The sequence below is a fragment of the Salmo salar genome, chromosome ssa17 (genome assembly GCF_905237065.1).
Source record: "Salmo salar chromosome ssa17, Ssal_v3.1, whole genome shotgun sequence".
NCBI classification, from domain to species: Eukaryota; Metazoa; Chordata; class Actinopteri; order Salmoniformes; family Salmonidae; genus Salmo; species Salmo salar.
This window is the reverse complement of record NC_059458.1, coordinates 71926130-71944064: the sequence shown is the minus strand read 5'-3', so window position 1 is coordinate 71944064 and position 17935 is coordinate 71926130. Positions and strand designations below refer to the sequence as shown.

General features: G+C 44.3%; 1 protein-coding gene across 2 annotated transcripts in view; it reads right to left on the bottom strand.

The window, feature by feature from the left end:
• The window catches only part of LOC106576477 (plexin-A4), a 643097-nt gene that overhangs the window by 138996 nt on the left and 486166 nt on the right, over positions 1-17935 (bottom strand). For both annotated transcript variants that reach the window (XM_045700071.1, XM_045700072.1), the window contains exons 8-9: positions 14245-14344; positions 13379-13493 (exon numbers count right to left, since the gene is read on the bottom strand). In XM_045700071.1, the coding sequence (XP_045556027.1) occupies positions 13379-13493; positions 14245-14344 (215 nt within the window). The remainder of the gene's footprint in view (positions 1-13378; positions 13494-14244; positions 14345-17935) is intronic.

The window sequence follows — 17935 nt, the reverse complement described above, 5'->3', positions numbered from 1 at the left end:
GGTAGAGTCTACAGTCCTGATGAAGTTCTGTGTCTGTGTGTTGATGGGTAGAGTCTACAGTCCTGATGAAGTTCTGTGTGTTGATGGGTAGAGTCTACAGTCCTGATGAAGTTCTGTGTCTGTGTGTTGATGGGTAGAGTCTACAGTCCTAATGAAGTTATGTGTCTGTGTGTTGATGAATAGAGTCTACAGTGCTGTGCAGAAATACAACTCCCATCTCCTGGTGAGACAATTTGACTTTGTTAAACTGAGGGCTCAGATAAAGAGAGAGATAATGAGAGTTACTATATGGAGAGATTGAGAGAAAGAGAATATGGCAGACAGAGAGAAAAAACTAATAGAGAGAGAGAGACAGAGAAAGAGAAAGAGAGAGAAAGAGAGAGACAGGAGAGAGAGAGAGAGAGAGGGAGAGAAAGCAAGAGAGAGAGACAGAGAGAGAGGGAGAGAAAGCGAGAGTGACAGAGAAAGAGAGACAGTGAGAGAAAGAGGGAGAGAGGGAGAGAAAGCGAGAGAGACAGAGAGAGGGAGAGAAAGTGAGACAGAGAAAGAGAGACAGGGAGAGAGAGAGGGAGAGAAAGTGAGAGAGACAGAGAAAGAGAGACAGCGAGAGAGAGAGGGAGAGAGGGACAGAAAGAGAGAGAGAGAGAGGGACAGAGAGAGAGAGAGAGAGAGAGAGAGAGAGAGAGAGAGAGAGAGAGAGAGAGAGAGAGAGAGAGAGAGCAGATAAGGTGTCCTCTCATTCCTGGAGTTGAGAAGTGAAGCGGAGCCGCCACGTTGCCCGATAACACTTGTTTGAAGTTCATTAAAAGCCACTTGATTGGGGTACACTGAATGACTGGCTGGCTTGCATATAAAACGCATCATGACACTATTCAAAAAGTCATTATAGATAAATTACAGAGTGGCACAAATAATGTTTGCTTTACAAAACTGAGGAGATATGAATTATTTATTTTGAAAATGGAGGAACCCTATTTTTGGATAAGTCCGGAATGGCACCCTATGTCACACAGTGATGGTTCTAGACCATTTCAACTGGGGGGGGGCAAGCTGGGGCCAGTTATACTGTTAGAGGGGCCAGTTACATTAGACGTTATTGTTGTCATATCGTTTTGCATGTGGTACGATACTGTTGTGTTCCGCCTAAAGCCGTCCCTCTAGAAAATGTGTGGGTTAAATTAGTGTTCCGCGTTGCCACTGTCTGATAACGGATGTAAAAAAATAACAATAGCAAAAATGTGTAATGTAAAAATAATTTCATTTAGGGCGGCCACAAGGGGGTCCAAAATTGTTGTCACAGGGACACTGCCCCCCCAGAACCACTAGTGATGTCACATACACTATAGTGCACCTTACATAGAGAATAAGGTGTCATTTCAGACAGAAACAAGGTGAACTGAAGTTGATTGTCCAAGCGGAACAATTGCGGACGTTATACAGAACAAAGTCTTTGTCTGTATTCCTGTTATGGTTTCACAATAACATGACAGAGAGCTTTTAAAACATCCAATGGAAAATGACTTCAGTCCTAGTCAATAACATGGAGAGCTTTTAAAACATGATTTCATCCAATGTCAAATTAGAGTGTAGAAGTAATAACTTGTCAGAATGAGGATGATACACATCCCCACACCTCACCATAAATCACACCACAAATCACACCACACCACAAATCACACCACACCACAAATCACACCTCACCACAAATCACACCTCACCACAAATCACACCACAGTCTAAAGCGTAAGTAGCTCTCAGAAATCCCTAAACACACACACACCCCCCACACACACCACGCAGACACACACACACACACACACACCACGCAGATACACACACACAAACACACACACACACACAGTAACCGCTGCCACAAAGTGATAAACATCACTAATCACAGGCATACAACATCTCTGGCAGCATCTGTCATTCTGACAAGAGCAATGCAAATGGCAGACTTAGAATTTTAGATTTCATAATATAATTTTGTTATAATGCTTGTATTGCATTATAATGGTTATTTTATTCGACAGAATAGAGTATTCTGTTAACTATTGTGTGTGTTTGACTGAGGAGGGCCTCTATGAGATAACACTGGCAGAGGAGATTTACCATGTCTTTGGGTGATAAAACCTAAAGAACATTCCAGATAACATGAGGTAATGGTTCTGTTCTATACCGTACCAGGGTGAGACGGTTCCAGTTTGGAGTAGGAGGACCAGACACTGGTCTATACAATGAACACTGTTGATACAGCAGATACTGTCTGCTATGTATTATAGATATCTTTCATACAAATCTTAACCTTGTGACCCATTCTATATATCTGTTGTTCGTCATCTTCCAAGATGGCGTAGCAGTCAGACGTCTTTGTTCTTCGTCCTGTCGTGTCCCTTGTATATATATTTGAATATCTTTTTCTTCGCATATCTTTTTATATTTTTCTAACCCCTTACTTCAAAATACTCTCCTGCAACCCGCCTCACCCAATGTGGTGTGGACCTGCTTTTTCTCTAAAGTATTTTTCTCTACCTCTATTACTGGAATCTCCAACATAAGCTAGCCAGCTAATGGTCATCAGCTAACTGTTAGCTCGGAAAGCTCTCGCCAGTTTGTACAACGCGATTCAACCAGAGCATACCGGACCTATTTTTCTCTCCATATCTCCGGATTCCTACCGCAAGCTCTGAACCTTCTCATCTTCCGACTTTCGCAGCTAACGTCCCCTGAATGCTAGCTGTCTAGAGCACAACGGACTGTTAGCTTACGAGGCCCATTGAACACATTCCGAAGCTACTAGCTAGCAGTCAGCTATCCTTTGCTAGCGGTCATCAGCTACCTTTATCCCGGACAACTCTCGCCAGTCTGTACAGCGCGACTCAAACCAGAGCTAGTCGGACTTATTCTCTCCATATCTCCGGATTCCTACCGCAAGCTCTGAACTTATTTTTTATTATATATATATATAAAAAAATTCCCACCTAGAATTATAGCAGCTAACGTCCCCTGAACGCACAGCCGCTAATCCGCGGCCTGCTAGCTATCTAAAGCACATTGGACTGCTGGCTTAAGAGGCCCTTCGGACATATTTCTTTGGCCACTATACATATTTGCCAATTGGCCTGGTTTACCACACGGAGCCCTGCTGATCCGTCCGCTGATGTAACTGCACGAGGAGGCCACAACAGACTTTCCTCCGTCGCGTCGCCCCTCTAAGGCCTTTCTGTTAGCCTGCTAGCCCGCCGCTAGCTGCCTGAAGCCACGCACTGGACTCTTATGATCACCCGGCTACGCATACCTCTCCCTAACGTCACCATGCCTTGTCCATTGCTGTTTTGGTTTGTAACTATTGTTTTATGTCACTGTAGAGCCTATAGCACTGCTCAAAATGCCTCGGCTAACAATTTAGTTCCACCTCCCACACACGCAGTGACATCACCTGGTTTAAATGCTATTTCTAGAGACAATATCTCTTCCATTATCACTATATGCACAAGTTTACCCCCACTGTATTCACATCCTACTATACCTTTGTCTGTACATTATACCTTGAATATATTCTACCGTGCCCAGAAATCTGCTCCTTTTACTCTCTGTTCTGAACGTGCTAGACGTCCAGTTCTGTTAGCCTTTAGCCGTATCCTTATCCTACTCCTCCTCTATTCCTCTGGTGATGTAGAGGTTAATCCAGGCCCTGCAGTGTCTAGCTCCACTCCCATCCCTCAGCCTCTCTCATTTGTTGACTTCTGCAACCGTAAAACCCTTGGTTTCATGCATGTTAACATCAGAAGCCTCCTCCCTAAGTTTGTTCTATTCACTGCCCTAGCACACTCCACCAATCCAGATGTCCTAGCCGTGTCTGAATCCTGGCTTAGGAAGACCACCAAAAACCTTGAAATTTCCATCCCTAACTGTAACATTTTCCGACAAGATTGAACTGCCAAAGGGTGCGGTGTTGCAATCTACTGCAAAGATAACCTGCAGAGTTCTGTCTTACTATCCAGGTCCGTACCCAAACAATTCGAGCTCCTACTTCTAAAAATGAACCTTTCCAGAAACAAGTCTCTCACCGTTGCCGCTTGCTATAGACCACCCTCTGCCCCCAGCTGTGCCCTCGACACCATATGTGAATTGATTGCCCCCCATCTATCTTCTGAGCTCGTGCTGCTAGGTGACCTAAACTGGGACATGCTTAACACCCCGGCCAGCCTACAATCTAAGCTTGATGCCCTAAACCTCACACAACTTATCAATGAACCTACCAGATATAAACCCAAATCCGTAAACACGGGCACCCTCATAGATATCATCCTTACTAACTCACCCTCCAAATACACCTCTGCTGTTTTCAACCAAGATCTCAGCAATCACTGCCTCATTGCCTGCATCCGTAATGGGTCTTCGATCAAACGACCACCCCTCATCACTGTCAAACGCTCCCTAAAACACTTCTGCGAGCAGGCCTTTTCCTAATCGACCTGGCCGGGGTATCCTGGAATGACATCGACCTCATCTCGACAGCAGAGGATGCCTGGTTGTTCTTTAAAGGTGCCTTCCTCACCATCTTAAATAAGCATGTCCCATTCAAAAAATGTAGAACCAGGAACAGATATAGCCCTTGGTTCACTCCAGACCTGTCTACCCTTGACCAGCACAAAAACATCCTGTGGCGTTCTGCATTCGCATTGAATAGCCCCTGTGATATGCAACTTTTCAGGGAAGTTAGGAACCAATATACACAGGCAGTTAGGAAAGCTAAGGCTAGCTTTTTCAAACAGAAATTTGCATCCTGCAGTACAAACTCAAAAAAGTTCTGGGACAGTGTAAAGTCCATGGAGAATAAGAGCACCTCCTCCCAGCTACCCACTGCTCTGAGGCTAGGAAACACTGTTACAACCGATAAATCCAATATAATTGAGAATTTCAATAAGCATTTCTCTACGGCTGGCCATGCTTTCCACCTGGCTACCCCTATCCCGGTCAACTGCCCGGCACCCTCCACAGCAACCCGCCAAAGCCCCCACATTTCTCCTTCAGCCAAATCCAGATAGCAGATGTTCTGAAAGAGCTGCAAAATCTGGACCCATACAAATCAGCCGGGCTAGACAATCTGGACCCTCTCTTTCTAAAATGATCTGCCGAAATTGTTGCAACCCCTATTACTAGCCTGTTCAACCTCTCTTTCGTATCGTCTGAGATTTCCAAAGATTGGAAAGCTGCCGCGGTCATCCCCCTCTTCAAAGGGGGAGACACTCTAGACCCAAACTGCTACAGACCTATATCTATCCTACCCTGCATCTCTAAGGTCTTCGAAAGCCAAGTTAACAAACAGATTACCGACCATTTTGAATCACACCGTACCTTCTCCACTATGCAATCTGGTTTCAGAGCCGGTCATGGGTGAACCTCAGCCACGCTTAAGTTCCTAAACGATATCATAACCGCCATCGATAAGAGACATTACTGTGCAGCTGTATTAATCGACCTGGCCAAGGCTTTCGACTCTGTCAATCACCACATTCTTATTGGCAGACTCAACAGCCTTGGTTTCTCAAATGATTGCCTCGCCTGGTTCACCAACTACTTCTCTGATAGGTTTCAGTGTGTCAAATCGGAGGGCCTGTTGTCCGGACCTCTGGCAGTCTCTATGGGGGTGCCACAGGGTTCAATTCTTGAGCCGACTCTCTTCTCTGTATACATCAATGATGTCGCTCTTGCTGCTGGTGATTCTCTGATCCACCTCTACGCAGACGACACCATTCTGTATACTTCTGGCCCTTCTTTGGACACTGTGTTAACTAACCTCCAGACGAGCTTCAATGCCATACAACTCTCCTTCCGTGGCCTCCAACTGCTCTTAAATGCAAATAAAACTAAATGCATGCTTTTCAACCGATCATTGCCCGCATCATCCAGCATCACTACTCTGGTCGGCTCTGACTTAGAATACGTGGATAACTACAAATACCTGGGTGTCTGGCTAGACTGTAAACTCTCCTTCCAGACTCATATTAAGCATCTCCAATCCAAAATGAAATCTAGAATCGGCTTCCTATTTCGCAACAAATCATCCTTCACTCATGCTGCCAAACAGACCCTCGTAAAACTGACCATCCTACCGATCCTCGACTTCGGCTATGTCATCTATAAAATAGCCTCCAACACTCTACTCAACAAACTGGATGCATCCACTTGTTTTGTCAATGGTGAGGAAAATCTCTGTAGCCTTCTTTTTCCACAACGAACTGCAAAAATCTCTGAAGCTGGAGATTCCCATCTCCCTCACTAGCTTTAAGCACCAGCTGTCAGAGCAGCTCACAGATCACTGCACCTGTTCATAGCCCATCTGTATACAGCCCATCTATCTACCTACCTCATCCCCATACGGTATTTATTTATTTATTCTGCTCCTTTTGCACTCCAGTATCTCTACTTGCACATCCATCTTTTGCACATCTACCATTCCAGTGTTTAATTGCCATATTGTGATTACTTTGCCACCATGGCTTATTTATTGCCTTAATTCCCTTATCTTACCTCATTTGCACTCACTGTATATAGACTTTTTGTTTTCTTTTTTCTACTGTATTATTGACTGTATGTTTTGTTCATTCCATGTGTAACTCTGTGTTTTATGTGTCTAACTGCTATGCTTTATCTTGGCCAGGTCGCAGTTGCAAATAATAACTTGTTCTCAACTAGCCTACCTGGTTAAATAAAGGTGAAAAAAAAAGATCTTTGTACTTTTGTGTTGTCACTCTCAACGGTTCATTAGAAATAGGGAATCGTTGAAAGTCATTGCTATTGCAAAGCTCTTATTATTAAAGATGTAGTTTAAGTATAACTCTGACTGGTGTGTGAAGTTTGTTTCTCCTCATTTGGCAATACAGAAATGATCCACCACACGCCATTAAGCTGATATAATGTGTACGTGTTTATTCCCCCTCCCCCGCTCCCAATGATAAATAATGATGAGGACAAAAATAAACTGCCCGCCACCCTCTCCTTTGCTTGTCTCCCATACTTACAGCTACTCACACACACACACACACACACACACACACACACACACACACACACACACACACACACACACACACACACACACACACACACACACACACACACACACACACACACACACAGTATTCCCCCACCCGCTCTCCGCTGCTGTGTGTGTGGGTGTTCCCAGGCCCCTCCCTCCAATATCCTCTCCTGCCACCCTGGCTGTGTGATGTGTTGAGGGATGCTCAGTAGGCAGCTGCTGTGTGTGTGGGTGTTCCCAGGCCCCTCCCTCCTATATCCTCTCCTGCCACCCTGGCTGTGTGATGTGTTGAGGGATGCTCAGTAGGCAGCTGCTGTGTGTGTGGGTGTTCCCAGGCCCCTCCCTCCTATATCCTCTCCTGCCACCCTGGCTGTGTGATGTGTTGAGGGATGCTCAGTAGGCAGCTGCTGGCAGCTTTATGCGGAGAGTGATTGACTCCAAGCAGAACAACAGAATAACTGAAGGGGCTCTTAATATGGAGTCTTCAGAGACGCCTGTCAGGACAGGTTATTATGACCTTACAGAGGAAGGAAGGAGAGGGAGAGAAAGAGAGAGAGAGAAAGACCTGAAATTAACCTTTCTATTGTTGATCACCTAGCCTCACCCCTCAGCCAATCACTGAAGAGGATCAGAGAGGAGGCAAGGGGGCGGCACTTCAAGGTACATCACTCTGCCCCGGGTACAGAGGAGAGATTCTGAATGCTGCCTTCACTTAGTCTCTCTCTCTCTGTCTCTCTCTCTCTCTGACACACACACACACACACACACACACACACACACACACACACACACACACACACACACACACACACACACACACACACACACACACACACACACACAGTGACTTTCCCATCAATCAATCAGACACTCCCTGACATAGCTACATTTCCCACCGAACAACAGTGCACCTGGGAAGCGATGCTCTCTTCTTACGAAGACACTGTGTTGTCATCACACTGTATCTCAGTGTTCAGTAAAAATCCTCTCTGTCATTCTCTCACTTTCTCTCTCTCTCTCTCTCTCTCTCTCTCTCTCTCTCCCTCCCCCTTCTCTCTGTCTCTCTCCCCCTCTTTCCTCCCTCTCTCTACTGAGAGATTTCTAATCCCTGGGACCCACTTAGAATGGATAATTAGCAGCATGGGTGAGTTGTAGAGCATAGAGAGAGAGAGAGAGAGAGAGAGAGAGAGAGAATGACAGCGGGAGAGAGCAGGACACAGAGTGAGAAAAGGCGTGGAGTAGAATGTGGAAGCTATTGGCAGAGGCTGCAGTGATCTGGCAGAGACAGAGAGAAAAGGTGACAAAGCGAGGGGTGAGAGATAAAAGAATAAGAGAGAGAGAGAGTGTGTGTGTGTGTGTGTGTGTGGAGGTGAGGAGAATATTTAGCTCCCTGTCAGACTGAGACACACAGACTTGGTGGGCGGTTAGCCAGGCCTCCCTCCAACAGGCTTTTGTTTCATCCTCCACCTCACAGCCCTGCGCAAAGACTATCTCTCTCTCTCTCTCTCTCCTCTCTCTCTCTCATTCTCCCCTTCCTCCCTCACACTCCCATCATTCTTCCTGGCTCTCTCTCTCTCTGTCTCTCTCTCTCTCTCTCTCTCTCTCTCCCTTCTCCTCTATCCCCCTCCCTGCTCTCTCCCTCACACTCCCATCACTCTTCTCCATCTCTCTCCCTGGCTTTTTCTGTGTCTCTCTCTCTCTCCCTCCCCCCTCCCTCCCTCCCTCCCTGGCTCTTTCTAGGTGTATCCCTCTCTCCCCTCTCTCTCCCTCTCTCTCTCTCTCTCTCTCCCTACCTCCCTCTCTCTCTCCATCTCTCTCCCTGGCTCTGTCTCTGTTCGTTCTGGAGGCAAGTCTCCGTCAGTGCCATTTGATACTGTTTTGATGCCTGTTCTCCCTGCCATTCATCCTGACAATATCGGTCAGTCCCCTTGTTCTTTTGTTTGAGCTTTTAGCTTTTAACATTTGTTAATATCCACACTTCCCTTTTAACATTTGTTAATATCCACACTTCCCTTTTAACATTTGTTAATATCCACACTTCACTTTTAACATTTGTTAATATCCACACTTCACTTTTAACATTTGTTAATATCCACACTTCACTGTTAACATTTGTTAATATCCACACTTCACTTTTAACATTTGTTAATATGCCCACTTCACTTTTAACATTTGTTAATATCCACACTTCACGTTTAACATTTGTTAATATGCCCACTTCACTTTTAACATTTGTTAATATGCCCACTTCACTTTTAGTATTTAACTTTTGTTAATATCCACACTTCACTTTTAACATTTGTTAATATCCACATTTCACTTTTAGTATTTAACATTTGTTAATATTCCCACTTCACTTTTAGTATTTAACATTTGTTAATATCCACACTTCACTTTTAACCTCACTAGGGTAGGGGGCACTATTTTCACCTCCGGATGAAAAGCGTGCCCAAAGTAAACTGCCTGCTACTCAGGCCCAGAAGCTAGGATATGCATATTATTGGTACATTTGTATAAAACACACTCTAAAGTTTCCAAAACTGTTAAAATAATGTCTGTGAGTATAACAGAACTGTTATGGCAGGTGAAAACCTGAGAAAAATCCATCCAGGAAGTGGTTTTCTATTGAATGCCATTACAGTATCCATTGACTTAGGACTCAAATTGCACTTCCTATGGCTTCCACTAGATGTCAACAGTCTTTAGAAATTGTTTCAGGCTTGTATTCTGAAAAATGAGGGAGTAAGAACAGTCTGAATGAGTGGACACTGCAGTGTCCCAGAGGTTTTTCATGCGCACGACCTAGAGTACGCCTTTCTTGTTTTCCTTTTATTTTGACAAAGCTATTGTCCGGTTGAAATATTGATTATTATGACTAAAAACAACTTGAGGATTGATTATAAACATTTACATTACATTTAAGTCATTTAGCAGACGCTCTTATCCAGAGCGACTTACAAATTGGTGGATTCACCTTATGATATCCAGTGGAACAACCACTTTACAATAGTGCATCTAAATCATTTAAGGGGGGGGGTTAGAAGGATTACTTTATCCTATCCTAGGTATTCCTTAAAGAGGTGGGGTTTCAGGTGTCTCCGGAAGGTGGTGATTGACTCCGCTGTCCTGGCGTCGTGAGGGAGCTTGTTCCACCATTGGGGTGCCAGAGCAGCGAACAGTTTTGACTGGGCTGAGCGGGAACTGTGCTTCCTCAGAGGTAGGGAGGAGAGCAGGCCAGAGGTGGATGAACGCAGTGCCCTTGTTTGGGTGTAGGGCCTGATCAGAGCCTGAAGGTACGGAGGTGCCGTTCCCCTCACAGCTCCGTGGGCAAGCACCATGGTCTTGTAGCCGATGCGAGCTTCAACAGGAAGCCAGTGGAGAGAGCGGAGGAGCAGGGTGACGTGAGAGAACTTGGGAAGGTTGAACACCAGACAGGCTGCGGCGTTCTGGATGAGTTTGACATGTTTCTACGAACTTTACTGATACTTTCCGGATTTTTCGTCTGTCTGTTGTGACTGCCTTTGAGCCTGTGGGTTACTGAACAAAACGTGCGAACAAAACTGAGGTTTTTGGATATAAAGAGGGACTTTATCGAACAAAACAAACATTTATTGAGTAAATGGGAGTCTTGTGAGTGCAACCATATGAAGATCATCAAAGGTAAGTGATTCATTTTATCACTATTTCTGACTTGTGTAACTCCTCTACTTGTCTGGTAACGGTTTGTAATGATTTGTCTGCTGGGCGCTGATCTCAGATAATCACATGGTTTGCTTTCGCTGTAAAGCCTTTTTGAAATCCGTGGTTGAATTAACAAGAAGTTCATCTTTAAACTGATGTATAACACTTGTATGTTTTATGAATTTTTATAATGAGTATTTCTGTTTTTAAATTTGGTGCTCTGCAATTTCACTGGATGTTGGCCGTGTGGGACGGTAGAGTTAGAGAGGTTAACATTTGTTAATATCCCCACTTCACATTTAACATTTGTTAATATCCACACTTCACGTTTAACATTTGTTAATATCCACACTTCACTTTTGAACATTTGTTTTTGTTCCTTCCAAGCCCATTCTTTTCACATTGACATGGTTGTGGTCTGGTTACAGTTGGGACTGCCAATGCCTTTGGAACTAGTGCCAATTACATGTGTCAATGAACGTCTCTTAATAGTTCCATCCAATTCATCAGATAGATGCTGACAAACTCCTGCTCTGATCCAGCTCGTTAGGGGCCCGTTTGGCCAGGAAATCAACCTGCAGGACTTTGATAGGTTTTAATATCATGATTACATATTTCATGGGTTTCCATGTCCCATAGGGAGGTTGTGGGTAGATGTTCCTCTGATGTGAAGACATGTGTGGTGTTGTAGCATGATGCCACAGGCAGACAGAGGGGAAGACAGGAGGGATGGAGGGAGAAAAGTATTTGATGCCCCCTCGTTCACCTCAGACAACCCCAGAACACATACAGTAGATAAAATGGCCCAATGTTGGGAAAATAAAGCTTTTGTAAATCTGAATATACACTAGTAGCTACGGATGCACACAAATAGTGTTTATTCACATAACAAATTACATATCTGGGAGAGGGGAGCGTGTTCATGGTTTAGATTAGTGAGTTTTTACGTGGGGCTGTCTGCGGCCATTTTGGATCGACATTGTTTTCCATGTCAACAACATGAGCTGAAAAGCGGAGTTTCGCGGGGCAATGCAATATCCCGTTATAGTCTGAGCAGCTCCTGCCTGTCCACTCCCATCGGTTACCCAATGACAACAAAGCACGCCGTGGCCTCTGGTCTAGCTAGCTTTAGTGATTTATCTTTGTGCATACTAACAGGGGGCTCAGTCAGCGGGAGGCCTCTGCATCACGTCGCTCATTACGAAACATCAGCGGATTACCCAGATCGACTTCCTGAAATCCCTTCATTGGAATAATATAGTGAAATGCATCTATCCCAGGGTCGCCGCGAGGGGCCATCCCACTTGTCTGAGCAAAGTTGACATGTCATTGTCTTCTGCTTGGAGCGGTGGAGGGTTGGGGGAGTGTGTGTGTGCATGTGTGTGTGTGAGTGTAGGTTTATGTGTCTATGTGCGCGTGCACCCGCGCATGCGAGGCAAATCCATTAATTCGCAGTGACGTTGAACGTAGCGACAATCCCCGACCCCCAATCCCGAGGTTAATTAAATCCAAATGAAGCTCGTTAGGCGGACAGAAACACCTGCTTTTTAAAACAACAGTCAAACAAAAACATGTCGGGGAGAGATGTCATTAACATGCTAATGCTAAATCCCCCCAGCTTTATTTGGGAGCTGGGTTTTTTGTCAGTCAACACAATGAGAAGAATCCTACTATTATCCCTGGGTCAATATTGACCACCAACACGAGTGTTAATTGGATCCTGAAACGCCAAGCTAAGTCTCACCTACTCTCGGAGCAGTTCTCCCACAGTTCAAAGAGATAATGAATATCTAACTATTTATTTTTTTATTCCAGCTACGTTTATACACGTTGCATGTGCTTGAATCGCTTGGGGGCAGAGATGGTGTTCTAATGTGGGATTCTAAATCATGGAGCATAAAACTCATCAAAAGAGGAAAACCCTCCCTGAGCTTGTTCCTGCTTGTCGTGGAGCGCCTGGCAACAGACATCAAGACAGGGGTCTTCATCATGGATGCCCTGAGGGCCAGATTAACTACACAGTTCCTCCCCATGCTGCCCTCCTGCCATACCTTCCTTCAACACCACACAACCCATACACACACACACACACACACACACACACACACACACACACACACACACACACACACACACACACACACACACACAAGGCCGGTGTGGTGCCAGGGAGAGAATCCAGGCCTGTTTTGTAGCTTATCAAGCTACACAGTAAAGATGTCTAATTACAGTGAGTCCTGCTTCAAAGGGAATAGGCCAGTGCCAATACTATTGATAATTCACATGAAATAAGCTGTCATTGGGAATAGGGCTGGGAAAAGGAAATGTTTCATTTTTATTAGATTTGGTGGGTCTGTAATCATCTTCTTGGGCGAGGAGGATAAGCATTGAAAGCCTGAGCCAGATATATCACATTAAGTATGGTACTGTAGCTGACTCCTTTGCTTTACATGATGCAGGATATACAGTAAGTATCATCCTATCATAAATACTGTATGTTTGCTGGTTTATAATGATATGATCACTCACAGCCTGTATTATTAAAGATATTCACAAGTGAACCAATGAGGACACCACATCCTGAATCTCAATAGCCAATGAGACATCATAATCAACTAACGTTTACACTTGACCCTTGACCTCTGAAATTACCTCTGGCCTCTTGACGCGTCCCTCCTGGAAGGAGCATGTGCGTGGGTCGTGGGTGCAGTCGTGTCTGTATTTACACCAGTGGCACTGGTAGGGGCTTCTCACACATGACAAACACCTGAGAGAGGAGAAGGAGAGAGTAGGAGAGAGGAGTAAGAGAGAGGAAGGAGAGAGAAGGAGGAGGTGAGAGGAGTAGGAGAGAGGAGAGAGGAGTAGGAGAGAGGAGAGAAGAGGGGAGAAGGAGAGAGGAGTATGTGAGAGGAGAGAGGAGAAGGAGGAGGTGAGAGGAGTAGGAGAGAGGAGAAGAAATAGGACAGAGGAGAGAGGAGTAGGAGAGAGGAGAGAAGAGGGGAGAAGGAGAGAGGAGAGAAAAGAGAGAAAAGAAGGATGAGGAAAGAAGTGTAGGAGAGAGGAGAAGAAATAGGACAGAGGAGAGAGGAGAGAGGAGTAGGAGAGAGGGGAGATGAGAAGGAGAGAGGAGACAGTAGGATAAAGGAGAGAGGAGAGAGTAGAAGGAGAGAGAGCGAGGAACAGGAGAGAGGAGAGAGAGTGAGGAACAGGAGAGAGGAGAGAGAGAGTGAAGAACAGGAGAGAGCAATAAAGGCAATAAATTCCTAATCATGGCAAACTTCTACAGATAAGCTAATCATAACCCAAACAATGATCAGATGAGTATGTGAAATTCTTTGAGTCAAATAATTCGTATTTCTACACTATGTCACTATGCCATTATTTTAATATTCTTTAGTTATGGGTATCAAACATCAATGACATGTTACAGTTTATAATGACATTTTCAACACTTCCTTTAAAAAAATGTAATAAGCCTGTAATTCTGACTGTATCTGAGACTAGACATGTAGACTTACGACTTGTGGACGCTGCAGTTGTAGAACACAAAGCTGGTGTTGGCGAAGACCAGGCCCGTCTCCTTGGACTTGAGGTAGAGCTGAACTATCTGGTGATCACCTGGAGGGAGGGAGGGAGGGAGGGAGGGAGGGGGGAGGGAGGGTTGGACCACTCTAACATATTAGATTACCTGGGATGTATTCACTAGCAACCAAACAGAACCAAACAGAAGCAAACGGAACCAAAAAGAAACACATGGAACATAACGGGGAGAGACCTACCTGAATTTGTCGTATAGAAACTCTTGTTTTTGTTGTGAAATGATTTCCGTTTCAAAACGTTTAACTGTTTTCAAAGGTGTGTACTAATGATTACACCCCAGAGCACCTCAACCAATGGGAGGGGCTGACTGATTTTATGTCTATATCTACTATATCAGAGATGTACTGACTCTAGTATCTCTAGTCTGAATTATATATCTACTATATCACAGAAGTACTGACTAGTATCTCTAGTCTGAATTATATATCTATTATATCAGAGATGTACTACTTTTTGTCTGTTCATATCAAGATGACTCGGTCTTTTTCCTTAGAAGTACTGACTAGTATCTCTAGTCTGAATTATATATCTATTATATCAGAGATGTACTGACTAGTATCTCTAGTCTGAATTATATATCTACTATATCAGAGATGTACTGACTAGTATCTCTAGTCTGAATTATATACCTACTATATCAGAGATGTACTGACTAGTATCGCTAGTCTGAATTATATATCTACTATATCAGAGATGTACTGACTAGTATCGCTAGTCTGTATTATATATCTACTATATCAGAGATGTACTGACTCTAGGATCTCTAGTCTGAATTATATATCTACTATATCAGAGAAGTACTGACTAGTATCTCTAGTCTGAATTATATATCTACTATATCAGAGATGTACTGACTAGTATGTCTAGTCTGAATTATATATCTACTATATCAGAGATGTACTGACTAGTATCTCTAGTCTGATTTATATACCTACTATATCAGAGATGTACTGACTAGTATCGCTAGTCTGAATTATATATCTACTATATCAGAGATGTACTGACTAGTATCTCTAGTCTGTATTATATATCTACTATATCAGAGATGTACTGACTAGTATCACTAGTCTGAATTACATATCTACTATATCAGAGATGTACTGACTCTAGGATCTCTAGTCTGAATTATATACCTACTATATCAGAGATGTACTGACTAGTATCGCTAGTCTGAATTATATATCTATTATATCAGAGATGTACTGACTCTAGGATCTCTAGTCTGAATTATATATCTACTATATCAGAGATGTACTGACTCTAGGATCTCTAGTCTGAATTATATATCTACTATATCAGAGATGTACTGACTAGTATGTCTAGTCTGAATTATATATATACTATATCAGAGATGTACTGACTCTAGGATCTCTAGTCTGAATTATATATCTATTATATCAGAGATGTACTGACTCTAGGATCTCTAGTCTGAATTATATATCTACTATATCAGAGATGTACTGACTCTAGGATCTCTAGTCTGAATTATATATTCTACTTAGAGATGTACTGACTCTAGGATCTCTAGGTTAATGGAGGTGTCTACAGAGACAGTCTGTCTGCTCCTGTCCTTCTGCCTGGTTTCCTAATGAAGGACTGTGTGTTAATGGAGGTGTCTACAGAGACAGTCTGTCTGCTCCTGTCCTTCTGCCTGGTTTCCTAATGAAGGACTGTGTGTTAATGGAGGTGTCTACAGAGACAGTCTGTCTGCTCCTGTCCTTCTGCCTGGTTTCCTAATGAAGGACTGTGTGTTAATGGAGGTGTCTACAGAGACAGTCTGTCTGCTCCTGTCCTTCTGCCTGGTTTCCTAATGAAGGACTGTGTGTTAATGGAGGTGTCTACAGAGACAGTCTGTCTGCTCCTGTCCTTCTGCCTGGTTTCCTAATGAAGGACTGTGTGTTAATGGAGGTGTCTACAGAGACAGTCTGTCTGCTCCTGTCCTTCTGCCTGGTTTCCTAATGAAGGACTGTGTGTTAATGGAGGTGTCTACAGAGACAGTCTGTCTGCTCCTGTCCTTCTGCCTGGTTTCCTAATGAAGGACTGTGTGTTAATGGAGGTGTCTACAGAGACAGTCTGTCTGCTCCTGTCCTTCTGCCTGGTTTCCTAATGAAGGACTGTGTGTTAATGGAGGTGTCTACAGAGACAGTCTGTCTGCTCCTGTCCTTCTGTCTGGTTTCCTAATGAAGGACTGTGTGTTAATGGAGGTGTCTACAGGGAGAGTCTGTCTGCTCCTGTCCTTCTGCCTGGTTTCCTAATGAAGGACTGACTCCATGTTTAATTCAACAGGCCGACACAGACATCTCCTCCCCCAAAGACAGGAAGAGAAAATTGTCGTCTCCCTCCCTCTCTCTGTCACTCTTGTCTTCTTCTATCCTTCTTCTCTGCCTCTCTCTGTCGCTCCGGTCTTCGTCTCCGTTCCCTTTCTCCTCTCTGTCACTCCCGCTCTCTCTCTTTCCCTCTTTCCCTTTGTGTTTCTCCTGTCTTCCTATCCCCCCTCTCTCTCCCCCTCTCTCTCTCTCCCCCTGTCTCTCTCTAACAAAAGGGGTGAATCGTTCATCAATCATTGTAAAGTGTGGCTGACAATGAATCTGTCCTAATTAGAGCACCTAAATGTTACCTTGATGCCTGCTAGGCTGCTATCACTAGCTCACTACCCCCTCCCTGCAGGGCCCCTCGGCCTCTCTCTCTCTGACACTGCCTGAACAAGATGGCTGAACAAGATGGCTGCCTAATGAGGCACTCCATCCCTATCCCTTAGTATGGGGTTTCCTAAAGGACAAAATACATGTGTGTGTGTGTGTGTGTGTGTGTGTGTGTGTGTGTGTGTGTGTGTGTGTGTGTGTGTGTGTGTGTGTGTGTGTGTGTGTGTGTGTGTGTGATTGAGTCCGGAGTTTGGTGTGAAGGTGTGTTTACACCCTGTGTAATAGCCCATGTACACTGTAAGTGCCCCTTACACTGTAAGTGCCCCCCCCCCCCCCCCATACTGTAAGCAGGGGTTTAGTGTGTGTTAGGCCTCAGTGGGTCCCTCAGCCCTGTAATTTCATGGTGGTCTGCTTTCCCCGCTCCCTCTCCTCCAATACTTATAGGTGTTATTATTCATGCCATGCTGTACACAATCCCACCGTTGGGCTCTCACCCACCCGAGGCCGCTGCCAAAAAGCCAGTCATCTGCTAATTTAGCTAGTGTATGGTTATCCTAGACAGAGTCCCAAATGGCACCCTATTCCCTATGTAGTGCACTACTTTTGACCAGGCTCTGGCCAAAAGCACTACATAGAGAAACGGGTGGCATTTAGGACGCAGGCTCAACATCAACAATGAAAGTGTCCATGTGAATGGCCTTTCTCTCTCTTCTAAGGCCTTTAGTCCTTCCCACCTTTACATTAGGTTAGCAGCTTTCTCTCCAGCTCCTGTTCATTCACCTTGAAGACTGATGTAGAGAAAATTATTTAAAAGCCATTCGCTAAATGCGGTAAACTAATAAACATCTGCAGAGTATTTGTAGGAGGAACAATTCAGGGGGTTTTCTTCTTCTTTTCTCTTTAGCAGCATTAGCGTTATGCCAATGTGAAGCAGCAGCTAGCGTTAGCGCTCCCTTACTACTTTTGA